Source organism: Bufo gargarizans, chromosome 4, assembly GCF_014858855.1.
Source record: "Bufo gargarizans isolate SCDJY-AF-19 chromosome 4, ASM1485885v1, whole genome shotgun sequence".
Classification (NCBI taxonomy): Eukaryota; Metazoa; Chordata; class Amphibia; order Anura; family Bufonidae; genus Bufo; species Bufo gargarizans.
The window spans coordinates 242943006-242957112 of record NC_058083.1 but is presented as its reverse complement, the minus strand read 5'-3'; the positions used below and the strand labels follow the sequence as shown (position 1 = coordinate 242957112).

The following is a 14107-nucleotide window of genomic DNA, read 5'->3' as shown; positions in this document are numbered from 1 at the left end:
TGACAGGCAACATTTAACTAAAAAAAAAAAAGGAAAAGCTACTTTAAACTACATAAGCCTGAGAAACGTGACAGGCAAGTATCAGTTTAACAACGTGCTCCTGAAGAACGTGACGGGGAAAGGAATGCTTTTCCGCAAAGTAACCAATTTTATTTTATATTTACACATTTTTATTTTATTTTTTAAAATCGCATGAGTGTGCAACATGACCTGGAGAGTAGAAACGAAATTATCACAAACATTGAGTGGTAGGAACTTTAAACTGTTTGCTAGGGATGATTGCTAAGCTCATGCAGCCTACACCTATTGTTCATTGAAGTATATTTGGAGAATCAGCCAGCTGCCTAACAAAGGGAAAGAAGGAAGATTATTAAGGCAGGGCCCAACAACATGGTATGCAATAGTTACTATTGTGCTGGAGCAGGAGCAAAATCTAACTGGGTGATGAATGAAGTGATGCCGTTCCCGCGAGTTCTCGCAATGCTTGGGAAGTGCAGCTACTGCAGACAGACTCTGTCGGCGTCCGCGTGTCCGCACTAGGGAGGCAGGGGCGATTTGCCACGAAGCAAACCCTGCTTACCCTTAGACACGATACGGGAGAGCGTCCAAACAGATGCTGTGCAGGAAGTGCTGCATGCACTGGAAACGCTCGTGCACCTGAGTGTGGCATCCTGGGGGATATAAATAGGCCCTTTGCCCCACCCACAATGCAGGCCGAGTGCACAGCCTTCCCTTTTTACCTCATTTAAGACCTTCGAAGGACCAAAGATTTTATTTTATTTTTTTATATTCTGTCCTGATACATAAAACCATAGAATTCAAAGAAAGTGTACAATGTTTATGATTGTACATACAGTAACTCACTTCAGACACTAGAGATAAACTGTTCCAGGGGAGTTAATGTAAATGGACAATCACTCATTACAATCACGCTAACTGGTATGAGGGTTTTCTAGGAGCTTTGTCCTGCACCAACATCATACACTAAGGTAAACAAATGCTTATGAACATCTGTCAACCAAATGTCCTAATTTCGATTCTCAGGGACGCTGGAGAATAGTCATAAAAAAAATATATAAAAAAAACACAACACACACCAAACACCTTTCATCACAGTTTACGCGTGATTACACCAATGAAGCAGGTCTTGGAGGTAATGTTTCTCTTTGTAGAGAGTGTCAGAGCTAGCATAGGGAATCTTATAGGCCAGGCAATGGTCCTGGGGAAAGATGTACATATCCATGAAGCAGTTATGGGAGATAGTCACCACTTTAATGTAAGTGCTTGAACTAGTGGATAGAATGCAGATCAGTTGAAATAAAAAGGGCAATAGACATAGAGCTAGATGGTTTGTTAGATTAGTAAAGAGGAAAGCTTTTGTAAAGAAGACATGATTTTTCGTGTCTGATGGCTTAATTTAGCTTAAAATGTACCAATCTTAGAGAATTTATATTGCTATGGATTTCCAAGCCTGCCTGTTTCCTCTATGACTAGATCATGAAAATATTACAGTAGAATTCAAGAATTCCAAGCTTGACAGTTCAGTTTTTCCAGTTAGTATCAGACACTGATGAGCCTCCATTTAGCTGTGGTGTAAAGAAGCCAGCTATAAAAAAATAAAATCTAAACTCTGAATATCACAAAGCCCACAGGCAAGGCTGCTAAGGTTCTCAGTGGAAGGCTGCGGTTAGCAACTATAAAAGCTAAAAAAAAAAAAAAAAAAAAAAAAAAAAAAAAAAACACGCAACAACCCATAATCAGTTTATATAATATGGTAAATGCCAATGATAGTACTTCAATGTATGAAAATTATATTAAACTTGAGAAGCTAATTGTGCAAAAAGCATACAATACAGTTAACACTGACATAGATTATGAAAATAGCAAACAAGGTCACTGTAGGCTAATAAACGCTTATGATAACCTTGGAGCACTGTGGATTCTAACCATTAATGCAAAGCGACAGTGACTCAATGACAAAAAAAAAAAAAAAAAAAAAAAAAAAAAGACATGCAACCCCTTTTAAGCTGGGTTTCAGAAAGCAGAAGCAAATAGTAATAATTTAGGTACATGCATTTGGGGAACAGTAATTGAGAATGACATCTAAAATCATAGTACAGTAAACACAAATAACACCACCAATGTTCTAGCTAACAAGCTAATAAAAGGCCAAACTACTCATTTTGTTCGGTTAGGTTCCTGATGCAATCTAAGTCACTGTCCAGTTGTCAGAAAAATACTATTACAGCTACATTAACTGCAGATTTCACAGAATATGAGTAGAGAAAGTGCGACAAACAGTTATCTCTGACACACAGGAAGATTGGAAGACAAAAAGCATACATTCTGTTCTTTTACAAAAGCAGTATGTAAATGTCAAGGAATTTCTTACTGGATATTGGTGTCGATACTTGTACAAATCTCTTGCTGCATAAAAGCTTCTCTTTGGTTTGATGTTCAGTTCAGTGGCGGTGCCGTCACTCTGTAAAACAGTGCACATTGTATGGGTTAAAAAAATAAATAAAATAAAGTCAATGGCAAAACCGATGTAAATGTGGAGGGGGGGGGGGGCCCATAGCAGCCACCAGTAGAAACCGGATTGTTTGCCATGGACAACTGTTCAAAATGAATTACGGTCTGCTTTGAAAAATCCCTTTTTTGTTACAAGGATCCCCTAAAAATAAGCTGACAAGGGCTGTGTCCCGCACAGTCGCAGCAACCGTTCAATTGACATCATAGACGGAACGAAGCCCAATGAATAATACATGGACAGATAAGGGTCCATGAAGCCCCACTCCTCTCTGGATAACTTATATAGGGTCAAACGTGAGAATTCTCTAACAGGTTAGCCTCAGTTTAATGAATATACCAGGTAAAGCTCCTAATGCATATGATGCTATGGCAGTGCCTAATGGTGGCATCCATCACACATGGGCTATCAGATTAACGGATACATCATGAAAAGTTAAAGGGATTGTCTAGGTTCAGAGCTGAACTGGGACATAACTACTATTTCACCCAGGTAGCTCCCCCTGATATGAGCATCAGAGCATTTCATGCCCCGATGCGTTCCTTTGCCCTGCATCTCGCAGGGCAAAGGCATTTTTTGGAGATCTGGTAACATACTGGGCTCTCCATGGAGACGGCTAGGCAGAGGCTTTTGCCTAGCAGTGAGGCCGGTGATGTCACTGGCACTAATGGGCCAGCTTAGTGCTGCCCTAGCCTGTAAGGCCCCATGCACACGGCCGTTGTTCACGGCCGTGTGCGGGCCGTGGAACCGCGGCCTGGATCCCTTCCTGTGAGCTGGAGCGCACGGCGTCACTGGTTGCTATGACGCCGTGCGCCCCCTGCTGCCGGCACAGTACAGTAATACACTGGTATAGATCATACCAGTGTAGTACTGTATTGCGGCGGCAGCAGGGAGCGCACGGCGTCATAGCAACCAGTGACGCCGTGCGCTCCAGCTCACAGGAAGGGATCCAGGCCGCGGTTCCACGGCCCGCACACGGCCGTGTGCATGGGGCCTAAGGCTGAGTTCACACGAGCGTGACAGATTTGGTCCGGATGCGTTCAGGGTGCGTTCAGTTAAACTCGCACCATTTTGCAAGCAAGTTCAGTCAGTTTTGGCTGCAATTGCGTTTAGTTGTTCAGTTTTTTCCGCGCGGGTGCAATGCGTTTTGATGCTTTTTTCACGCGCGTGATAAAAAACTAAAGGTTTACAAACAACATCTCCTAGCAACCATCAGTGAAAAACGCATTGCATCCGCACTTGCTTGCAGATGCAATGCGTTATTAACGCAGCCCCATTCACTTCTATGGAGCCAGGGCTGCGTGAAAAACGCAGAATATAGAACATGCTGCGATTTTAAAGCATTGCAGAAGTGATGCATGAAAAAAAATGCTCATGTGCACAGCCCCATTGAAATGAATGGGTCAGTATTCAGTGCAGGTGCAATGCGTTCACCTACTGCATTGCACCCGCGCGGAAATCTCGCCCGTGTGAACTCAGCCTAAAACAGCTAGGGCAGCGCTAAAGCCAGCCCATCAGAGCTGATGACCTCACCAAACACACTGCTAGGTGAAAGCATCGGAGCATCAAATGCTCATATTAGGGGGCCTGCCTGAGTGAAATTCTGGGTATGTCCGGGTTCAGTCCTGAACACAGACAACCCCTTTAACGACGTATACATTTAATGGATGCCATACGATGTCTTCTAACTCCCCTAGGCTACCTTGTAAAAAACAAATACATTTAATGTATGTGTCTTCCTATTGTACCATGCAGGACGGAATAGTGCAGTGTAATTTGCTGTTCCTTCCTAATTTTTTTGCAACATACCCACATTTGTATACTGGCAAGACCAAGGTTAAAAGGATACTTATATGGCCTCTGCCTGACTAATGGATCAGTATTTACTTGGGAGCTTTCCTGGTATACACACTTAAAAGGGAGTCTGTCAGCTCCATAAAACCCCCCCAAACTAGAGTAAGCGGTGTATAGTATAAGTAATGGCGAGTCAAATCCACTTCCATTCAAACACTGTGCTCTGACGAACTAGCAATAAAATGCATTGAGCGGACTCCCGTGCTCACCCACATAACGGAGAGGACTCAAACAGAAGTCCTCTCAATGCATTTTACTGCTCATTTGTGGAAGCACAGCATCAGAATGCAAGCATGAAGATAAAATTACATAATCACTTACACTATACACTGCTTACTCTAGCTTTAGGGGCGTTTTGCAGCTGACAGATTCCCTTTAACATGGGGGGGGGGGGGGGGGGGGGGGGAGGAGAAAAAACAACAATGTGAACCCAGCCTAAGGCCTCTTGCACCAGACCGTATGGGTTATGCGGTCTGCAAACCACAGATCCGCAAAATACGGATACTGGCCACATGCATCCCGCAATTTCTGTTCTATTTTTTTTTTTGGGGGGGGGGGGGGGCAGACATACGGATGCATTTGTGTTATCCCATTTACATAAATTGATCCACATCCAAAATTTGCAAAAGTAAATAAAAAAATGCAGATCAGTAATATATATATATATATATATATATATATACACACACACACACATACAGTTGTGTGCAAGAGGCCTTGCCCTGTTATTTCTTGAATTGTCTCATGTCAAACTTAAAATCATGCGGGATATTAACAGAAAATTTGATTTTCTATTTGTTGTTGCTAAATTCACATCTCATAATTTTCACTTTATATGTGATAACTGCCATACACAAAGAGGTGTCACAAAAAAAAAAAGCAACACTTCATGCATGTCTATATGGTTGCTAATAAATGACTTGCCGAGATCCCTGGCTGTTGCTAGCAGTATAAAAGGACTACGTATAAAGTCGAAAAGAGCATGTCAGAATTTGTTTCCCAAATAAGGGAAGATTAAAGAACATTGTCCTATAAAGACAACCTCTCCTCTATCCACAGATCGGTGGGGGTCCAACCTCTAGGGATCCCAGCATTTAAAAAAAATAAAAAAAAATACTCCCCATTTAAATGGCGCGGCAGACACACATCCATGTCCACTGCTCCATTCAACTATGGGACTGACTGCCAGAGATGGCGAACAATCATTCGGCCATCTCCGTCCGCCCCATTCAGCTAAATGAAGTGGCATCGTACATACATCTCGGCTCTTCCAATTTAGATAGGGGAGAATGAACCCTCATTCTCCCAATTGGCAGACGCACCAGTGAGTGGACCACCAATGATCAGGCACTTACTGAGTGAGTGGCCAAATGTTGCCATGGAGTTCTAGCCTCCAAGGGCCCACTAACACTATCACTGGTATGTGAGAGAGATATAGAAATAAAATATATATATATATATATATATATATATATATATATATATATATATATATATATATATATATATATATATATATATATATATATATATATACATACACACACACATATACACACACACACTAGGCCTGCACAATATCGCAAATCGCCAATTGGCCAACCCAAAAATGCTGCAATTGTATTACCATATTTTTCGCTTTATAAGACGATAGGGGGAAAATGGCAGTGCGTCTTATAAAGTAATGGTTGACTTTACGTGGCTGACAGGGATGTATCGCCGGCTGCTATGTTGCACAGCGCGGCCGGCGATGCATCAGTTACAGTGCGGGGAGGGAGGAGGGGCTGGAGGCAAGTAGTTATTTTAAAGGGAACCTGTCACCGGGATTTTGTGTATAGACCTGAGGACATGGGTTGCTAGATAACCGCTAACACATCCACAATACCCAGTCCCCATAGCTCTGTGTGCTTTTATTGTGTAAAAAAACCGATTTGATACATATGCAAATTAACCTGAGAGGAGTCCTGTATGTGAGATGAGTCAGGGAATAGGACTCATCTCAGGTTAATTTGCATATGTATCAAATCGTTTTTTTTACACAATAAAAGCACACAGAGCTATGGGGACTGGGTATTGCGGATGTGCTAGCGGCCATCTAGCAGCCCATGTCCTCAGCTCTATACACAAAATCCTGGTGACAGGTTCCCTTTAATGAACAAATGTTCTTCTATTTATCTGTTCTGTGCAGTGCTATTAAGAAAATGGCAAGTTTTGTATTTTGTACTTTTGCAGTAATATGTTACTTAATTTACTAAAATATGTTTTATTTTGAAAAACACTGTGCATTTCAGTTCTTCAGTTAAAGGGCTTCTGTCAGCCCACTAAACCGTTTTTTTTTTTTGGTTAATAATAATCCCTATACTGCGAGCTCCCTATACATACGCTAAATATTCATTTTGGTTCAGTAGAATTTGTTAAAAAGCTATTTTTATAATATGTAAATTACCTTGCTACCAGCAAGTAGGGCGGCTACTTGCTGGTAGCAGCCGCATCCTCTGATCCTAATGACGCCCCCTCCGCAGTGTGATTGACAGTGCCAGGGAACGGAATCGTTCTCTGCTGGCCCTGTTTGAATTCCAAACCTCGCGCCTGCGCCGTACCTGTCTTTAATCGGCGCAGGCGCACAGAGGCGGCCGCTCTCTCGGTCGCTCCATCCTCAATGCGCCTGGTGTAGATGTGACGTCATCGGCGCAGGCGCATTGAGGATGGAGCAGCCGAGAGAGCGGCCGCCTCTCAGTGCGCCTGCGCTGATTAAAGACAGGTACTGCGCAGGCGCGAGATTTGGAATTCAAACAGGGCCCTGTCAACCACACTGCGGAGGGGGCGTCATTAGGATCGGAGGATGCGGCTGCTACCAGCAAGTAGCCGCCCTACTTGCTGGTAGCAAGGTAATTTACATATTATAAAAATAGCTTTTTAACAAATTCTACTGAACCAAAATGAATATTTAGCTTATGTATAGGGAGCTCACAGTGTAGGGATTATTATTCACCCAAAAAAAAAAATCACGGTTTAGTGGGCTGACAGAAGCCCTTTAAGCATAACTACATTTTAGCATTATCAGCAATTTCTCTGTGCTTTTGCCTTGAAAATCCAAGCAAATAGACCTCTAGCACAATTCCCTTAAAATATTGCATCGCATAACGTTATCGCAATTTTTAGGGCCCTAATTGCAATCGCACAAAATTCCCATATCGTGCAGCCCTGAAATCCGGGACTAAGGGATCTGGATTCCCTCTGTGCTGCACAAGTAATTGTGTGTTAATAGGTTAAGTGATTCAAATATTCCCTTAGCTAATCTATAGGATCAAACAGATTGCTCCATGAATCCTCCAGGCACAAGTGCCATTGATAAAGTCTACTTGTTTTGTCCACATTTGCAGTTTCTGGTAATTGGCTTATTCTGCAAGTCTGTTGTTTAAAAAACCCGCAGCAAACACTTTTACCTTTGTGTAACCAGATAATTCTCTGCATGTACAAGGAAAATAGTTATTTCATCATCCATAAATATACATTGGGCTTGAAGGGGTGATCCAGCCAGAAGTACTCATCTATGCACTGGATAGACGCTAAATTAATGGGGGGTCTGACTGCAAGGACCTGGGTCCCTTGCACCACTGCTAGGAGCAGTGGTTGAGACTATGCCTCTGTGGCACTGATGGGCACAGCAGACCCCAGCAGACAGTTGATCTTTGATGTTTGAAGAGCGTCCCTCACTTTTAGGAGGAGTTGTCTCAAGTTTGACACTTCACACAATCATGAGAATGGGGGGGGGGGGGGGGGGGGGGTCCGGTACCTCCTATTTGTCCGTCAGTCCCACAGACTGAATGGAGCAATAATGTGCATGCTTGACTGCATGTCCATCCAAACATGGGACTTCAGTGATCAGACACTTATCACGTACACTGTAAATGTGGTAAGTGTCAATGTGAGGACAACCCCTTTAAAATCTACCTGTTTTTTCCCCCACTTTCCCCTAGTTTTCACAGCACACAGCCACTTCCCCAGTAATTACAGGAGCACCGCACTCCCTTTTCTAAGCAAACGGTCCCAACAGAACTTCACATAGCACTGACCCTGGCTGTTATCCCATGTACTCCTCTTCCACGCCCTCTAGTGGCAGGAGTCTGCAGACAAGCAGCCTATAACTGTGCTGTATCTACAGTAGCTTCCAGCATCAGTCTGCGCTGATGACAAAAGGAGCAAACTACCGTCATATAGATATAGGCACGCACTTGTGGAGGTTCTTCACTGTAGGTTGACAAGGGGTTGTCTCACTTCAGCGAATGGCAGTTATCATGGGAGAGAAAGTTAATACAAGGCACTCATTTATTGTGATTGTCCATATTGCCTTCTTTGCTGGCTTGATTCATTCCCTCCCCCCATCACATTATACACTGCTCGTGTCCCTGTAATTCAGCAGCGGTGGTCATGCTTACAAAGTATAGGAAAAAGTGCCAGCCTCTTGGATCGGGACCGTGGGAGCGCACATAAGCTGCCACCTTTTTCCTATACTGTGCAAATGTGACCACCGCTGCAGGATGGCAGGGTGGTTGTAACCTCTGGATATTAGCAATTAAATCAAGCCAGCAAAGGAAGTAATATGGACAATCACAATACATTATTGGCCACAGACCCTACAGGAAAGTTTTCCCGTGGGCCACAGCCCAGGGGTCTACCAGCTGATCAGGCTTAGATATACAATGGCGAGCCAGATGCCTGTGAAGGCGTCCGGTTGCCATAGTAACCATTGGAATGCTGTCACAGCAGAGCAGTGGCCTGATGGGGGAAGAAGGGAGCTCCCTCCCTGTTAACCACTTCCATATAGTGGTCCTATTGGACCGCAGCATGGAAGCGTTTAAAAGGCCGACATTGCTTGAAATGGCTGACATCAGTGTTGGCACCAAAGTGTCAGATGACACTCTGCACAACGCCGGCCATCCTGAAAGGGAAGGGGCACATTGAGGGCTGCACAGGGTGAGGGGAGGGGAGAATCATATGACATTTTACAAGGTTCTGATCCCCACAGCCATGAACTGTGGGGATCAGAACCTTCCACCAGCATTATTATTGTCCGATTGGCTAATCTGTACAATCAGAGCAATCACCGGCCTGGGATCACCCTCACTGGTAAGCGGAGATCCCTACTCATCATGGAGCACTAAGTAGCAGTGCTCCATGACGAGTATACATGTCATATAGTACTAAAGGGGTTAAGAAAAAGTATTTGGTGTAATCGGGTTGCACCCAAGCTCTATTCCATTCTGTGGCCACAGAAAGGAACAGCGGTTATGTGCAACAAGAGCAATGTTGACGTCCTCATTGCACCAAAGGCCTAACTTCCATATTAAGATAAAGTATCTTGGGAACTGAGCCTCAGATCAAAAGAAGAAAAGCAGCATTTTAATCAGGTGAACTACAGCTGTCCCGCAGCATGTGAAGGCACCCTAGGGAGATTTAGCACATAGGTTTTTGCTGGTCTTTTTCTGCACTTTTATGTTTCTAGTGGCGTTTTTTTCACGTGCATTTCTTGTGGTAAAAAGCTCCAGATGTTAGCTGACAGTCTATGGGAAATATAAAACACAGGACACATGGCTACTGGCATTTTTGTTCACTGGGTGGCCTTTTTTTGTATTTTTATTATTTTTTTAAAGAAAACACATGCTGGATCTCTTGGCGTTTTTTGACATCATGTTCTCTGTAAGGGAAAAATGCCATGAAGAAAAAGAAACACTGACATACACGCTTTCCGCCACATTATATCAACTGTTTTACACACTTTTCTAACCTGTTACGCCTTACCCAACAAGGGCTGTGGCTACAGTGAAAGTGTGGTTTTAATGCCAACTTATAGGTGGCGCATGCTTAGACTAGACGCAGGGATGGCCAACCTGAGGCTCTCCTAGCATTCCCAGACTGCCTACAGCAGGGCATAGTGGGAGTTGTAGTTTCACAACAGCTGGAGAGCCGTAGGTTGGCCATCCCTGGACTAGAGAGTTCATAGATGTGCCACATCAGCCACGGTGATCAATTTGGCGCAGTTTAGGAATGTCTAAGTTTACACTGTCTTACTAAAAAAGGGCTCATACACACAACCGTTGCAGTTTTTGCAGTCTGCAAATCGCGGACCAGCAGAATACAGATACCTGCAGAGGTCCTGCTGCCATATTTTTTTTTTTTTTTTTTTTTTTTTTTAACTCCTTCAGAAACGTTCTATCCTTGTCCGCAAAACAGGACATGTTCAATTTTTTTGCAGGGCTGCGGAATGGACTTATGGATGCAGACAGTAAACGGGTGTTCTGGCCGCACCTTTTGCTCCCCGGTGAGATGAGCGGGTCCACAAGAAATAAAAATATAATGCGGAACAAAACCGCGGTCGTATGCATGACCTCTTAATAACATGTTTCCCCACTCTCTCCTCGGTTAGGCTACTTTCACACTTGCGTTCGGAGCAGATCCGTCTAGTCTCTGCACAGACGGATCCGCACCTATATGCAAACGATGGTATCCGTTCAGAACGGATCCGTTTGCATTATATTTCAGAAAAGAAATCTAAGTCTAATTGTTAGTTAGACGGATCCGTCCTGACTTTGCATTGAAAGTCAACGGGGGACGGATCCGTTTGAAATCACACCATATTGTGTCAACGACAAATGGATCCGTCCCCATTGACTTGCATTGTAAGTCTGGACGGATCCGTTTTGCTCCGCACGGCCAGACGGACACCAAAACGCTGCAAGCTGCGTTCGGGTGTCCGCCTGCTGAGCGGAACGGAGGCGAAACGGAGCCATACTGATGCATTCTGAGCAGATCCGCATCCACTCAGAATGCATTGGGGCCGTACGGATACGTTCGGGGCGCTTGCGAGAGCCTTTAAACGGAACTCACAAGCGGTATCCCGAACGCAAGTGTGAAAGTAGCCTTAGTGAAAAAAAGAAATACCACAGTTCTGAAAATCTGTCAATTTTGGTGCACAAGTAATTATTATTATTATTTTCTGGCACATGCACAGAACTCAATAATAAATCTGGCGCAGAATTTAACACACACCAAATTTACAAAAGGTCTATGTGCCAGTATAGTACATTTCTGTAACATTACAACAATATTAGTAAATCTCCTCCAATGTGTGTAAAAAACACCCAAAAAGCAGGAAAAAAACACTTGGCAAAATAAATAAATAACAGATATTATTCTGGCATTTTTAAAATCCCACACATCTCTGGAAAATGTGATGAGTGAACTTGTGTTTTCAAGTTTGGGTTATCAAAGAATTCCGTTATGGTCCGTGGTAGCGGAATCCATAAGTTATGGACCGTGGTAGCGGAATCCATAAGTTATGGTCCGTGGTAGCGGAATCCATAAGTTATGGTCCGTGGTAGCGGAATCCATAAGTTATGGTCCGTGGTAGCGGAATCCATAAGTTATGGTCCGTGGTAGCGGAATCCATAAGTTATGGTCCGTGGTAGCGGAATCCATAAGTTATGGTCCGTGGTAGCGGAATCCATAAGTTATGGTCCGTGGTAGCGGATTCCATAAGTTATGGTCCGTGGTAGCGGATTCCATAAGTTATGGTCCGTGGTAGCGGATTCCATAAGTTATGGTCCGTGGTAGCGGATTCCATAAGTTATGGTCCGTGGTAGCGGATTCCATAAGTTACGGTCCGTGGTAGCGGAATCCATAAGTTATGGTCCGTGGTAGTGGAATCCATAAGTTATGGTCCGTGGTAGTGGAGTTCTTAGATAACCCGAACTTGAAACCACAAGTTCTCTCAACACTACTAGTGATATAACCGAGTTTCTAAAAATGTATAAATGATGCATATGGCATTGGTGGCAGTATACCACATACTCAGTCATGCACACTAGAACAGTAATGCCCAGAATGTACCAGGTGTGCCCATGTTCCTGCTCAGCAGTGGAGCACAGCAGAGATGGTAAGATATAGTTACACTGTACCCAATAAAAGATATAGTCATGCCCATAGTCTGTGTGCCCCTGGTCTGGGAAGTAGACGGATAATGCAGAGCTGCAGCAGTCCAGCCGGTTGGAGTTTTATGCCCACTAATAACATGGCACTGCACACTGTATAATAAGTAGGGCAGAAGTAGATCACATATGCCCCCTGTGCCATGCCTGGCTCTGCACACGTGTACCTGGCTGGAGGGGTCCGTGCAGTCGCCCGCCGTCACCTCAGCACCGGGCTGGTCCTCCCCGCCACAGCGCGTCTGGTCTTCCCCCTCCGCTTCCTCCTCATCCTCTCCCAGCAGGTCTTCTCCCCCGGAGTCCGAGTCCCACGTAGAGTCGCACTCCTCCACACTGGTGGGCTCTTTGAAGCTGACCCCATTCAGGAGATTGCCCATTGGCACGGAGGGTGCTAGCAGTGCCCAGCAGCGGATGCTGGCATGTCACGGAGCGCCAGGCCTCACACTACAACTGCCGGGACCGCCGGTGCTGCGCTGCCTGCCCGGAGAGCGGAGGAGACAGGTGATCCCCCCTTTATTGGTCGCTAGCAGCTACTCCTACTTCCCCTTCTCTGGAAGGAACACCCACGTCATCACATCACGTGACCAACTACTTCTTAACGGCTCAGCTTTCTGCCTGGGAGTAGTCAGTTCTCTGGAGTGAGAAGCACTTTGCAATGGCTTCTGCTAAGGCTGTAGTCAGAGGGCATTAGTTTGTAGTCCTAGGGGGTCGTGAGTAGGACAGTGAGGGGAGGGACGAGGAGCATGCTGAGGTGGTCCTGTGGGGTTTTAGGGGGTCGTGGGTAGGACAGTGAGGGGAGGGATGAGGAGCATGCTGAGGTGGTCCTGTGGGAATTTAGGGGGTCGTGAGGAACATAGGGAGGAAGGCAGGGTTGGCAACCAGAATTCTTCTTTTTTTCTGGCCATCTAATCCCAAAATCGGGGACAGCCAACATTTTTACGAGACAAATTGGAAAACCATAATGACTGATAAATATTATGTAGACTAGCACATTCAAATTCATAGTCACAGGTGCATAGCCATCAAGCAAACATGGTTGATAAAAAATACAAACAATAGAGCTGAGAGTTGGGGATCATTCTAGATTAAAGTGGTATTATACTTACTATAAATGGGGAAATAGAAGCTCTTTGTGCACATTTTTCAAACTTGTGTCGGGCCCATCTACCAGGCGTTAAGGTGGCTTCCACAGATGGGTACCTAACAATATTATACCGCCTCGCTTGGACTTATCTAAGCCTACAATTTCAGGGCAGTGTAGGAGCCAGCTACATACGTACTCTGCTCAGAAGCCCTGGGCAGATGGGCATTGCCAGAGAGAAGGTTAGCTTTTTTTTCACCCTGGCTGACGCTCTCCACTGCAATTGGGAGAGGCCGTCTCCCCCTCCCTGTACCGATGCTGGTATGAATTTAGATACCAGGCAGGAAAAGTGAACGGGGGGCACAGCTGGGGAATGGAGCAGCGCATACAGAAAATAGTAAGCACTGTAATATGCCATGAGTATGCCCCACAGGATCCACTAGTTATATTATAAGGTTCGGACCCGTGAAAGATCCTCTTTAACCATTGGGATACCGGAGGTTTTTCCTTTTTGCGTTTTCGTTTTTTTCCCTTATCTTCCTTGAGCCATAACTTTTTTATATTTCCGGTCACATAGCTGTATGAGCGCTTATTTTTTGCAGGACAAGTTGTACTTTCTGACACCACCATTAATGATGGCATAAAATGTAGTTGGAA

General features: G+C 44.5%; 1 protein-coding gene across 2 annotated transcripts in view; it reads right to left on the bottom strand.

The window, feature by feature from the left end:
• Window positions 1-12895, bottom strand: part of OGFRL1 (opioid growth factor receptor like 1) — a 44018-nt gene extending 31123 nt beyond the window's left edge. For both annotated transcript variants that reach the window (XM_044289973.1, XM_044289974.1), the window contains exons 1-2: window positions 12540-12895; window positions 2393-2482 (exon numbers count right to left, since the gene is read on the bottom strand). In XM_044289973.1, coding sequence (XP_044145908.1) covers window positions 2393-2482; window positions 12540-12746 — 297 coding nt within the window. In that variant the 5' untranslated portion in view covers window positions 12747-12895. The remainder of the gene's footprint in view (window positions 1-2392; window positions 2483-12539) is intronic.
• Window positions 12896-14107: the final 1212 nt, after the last annotated feature.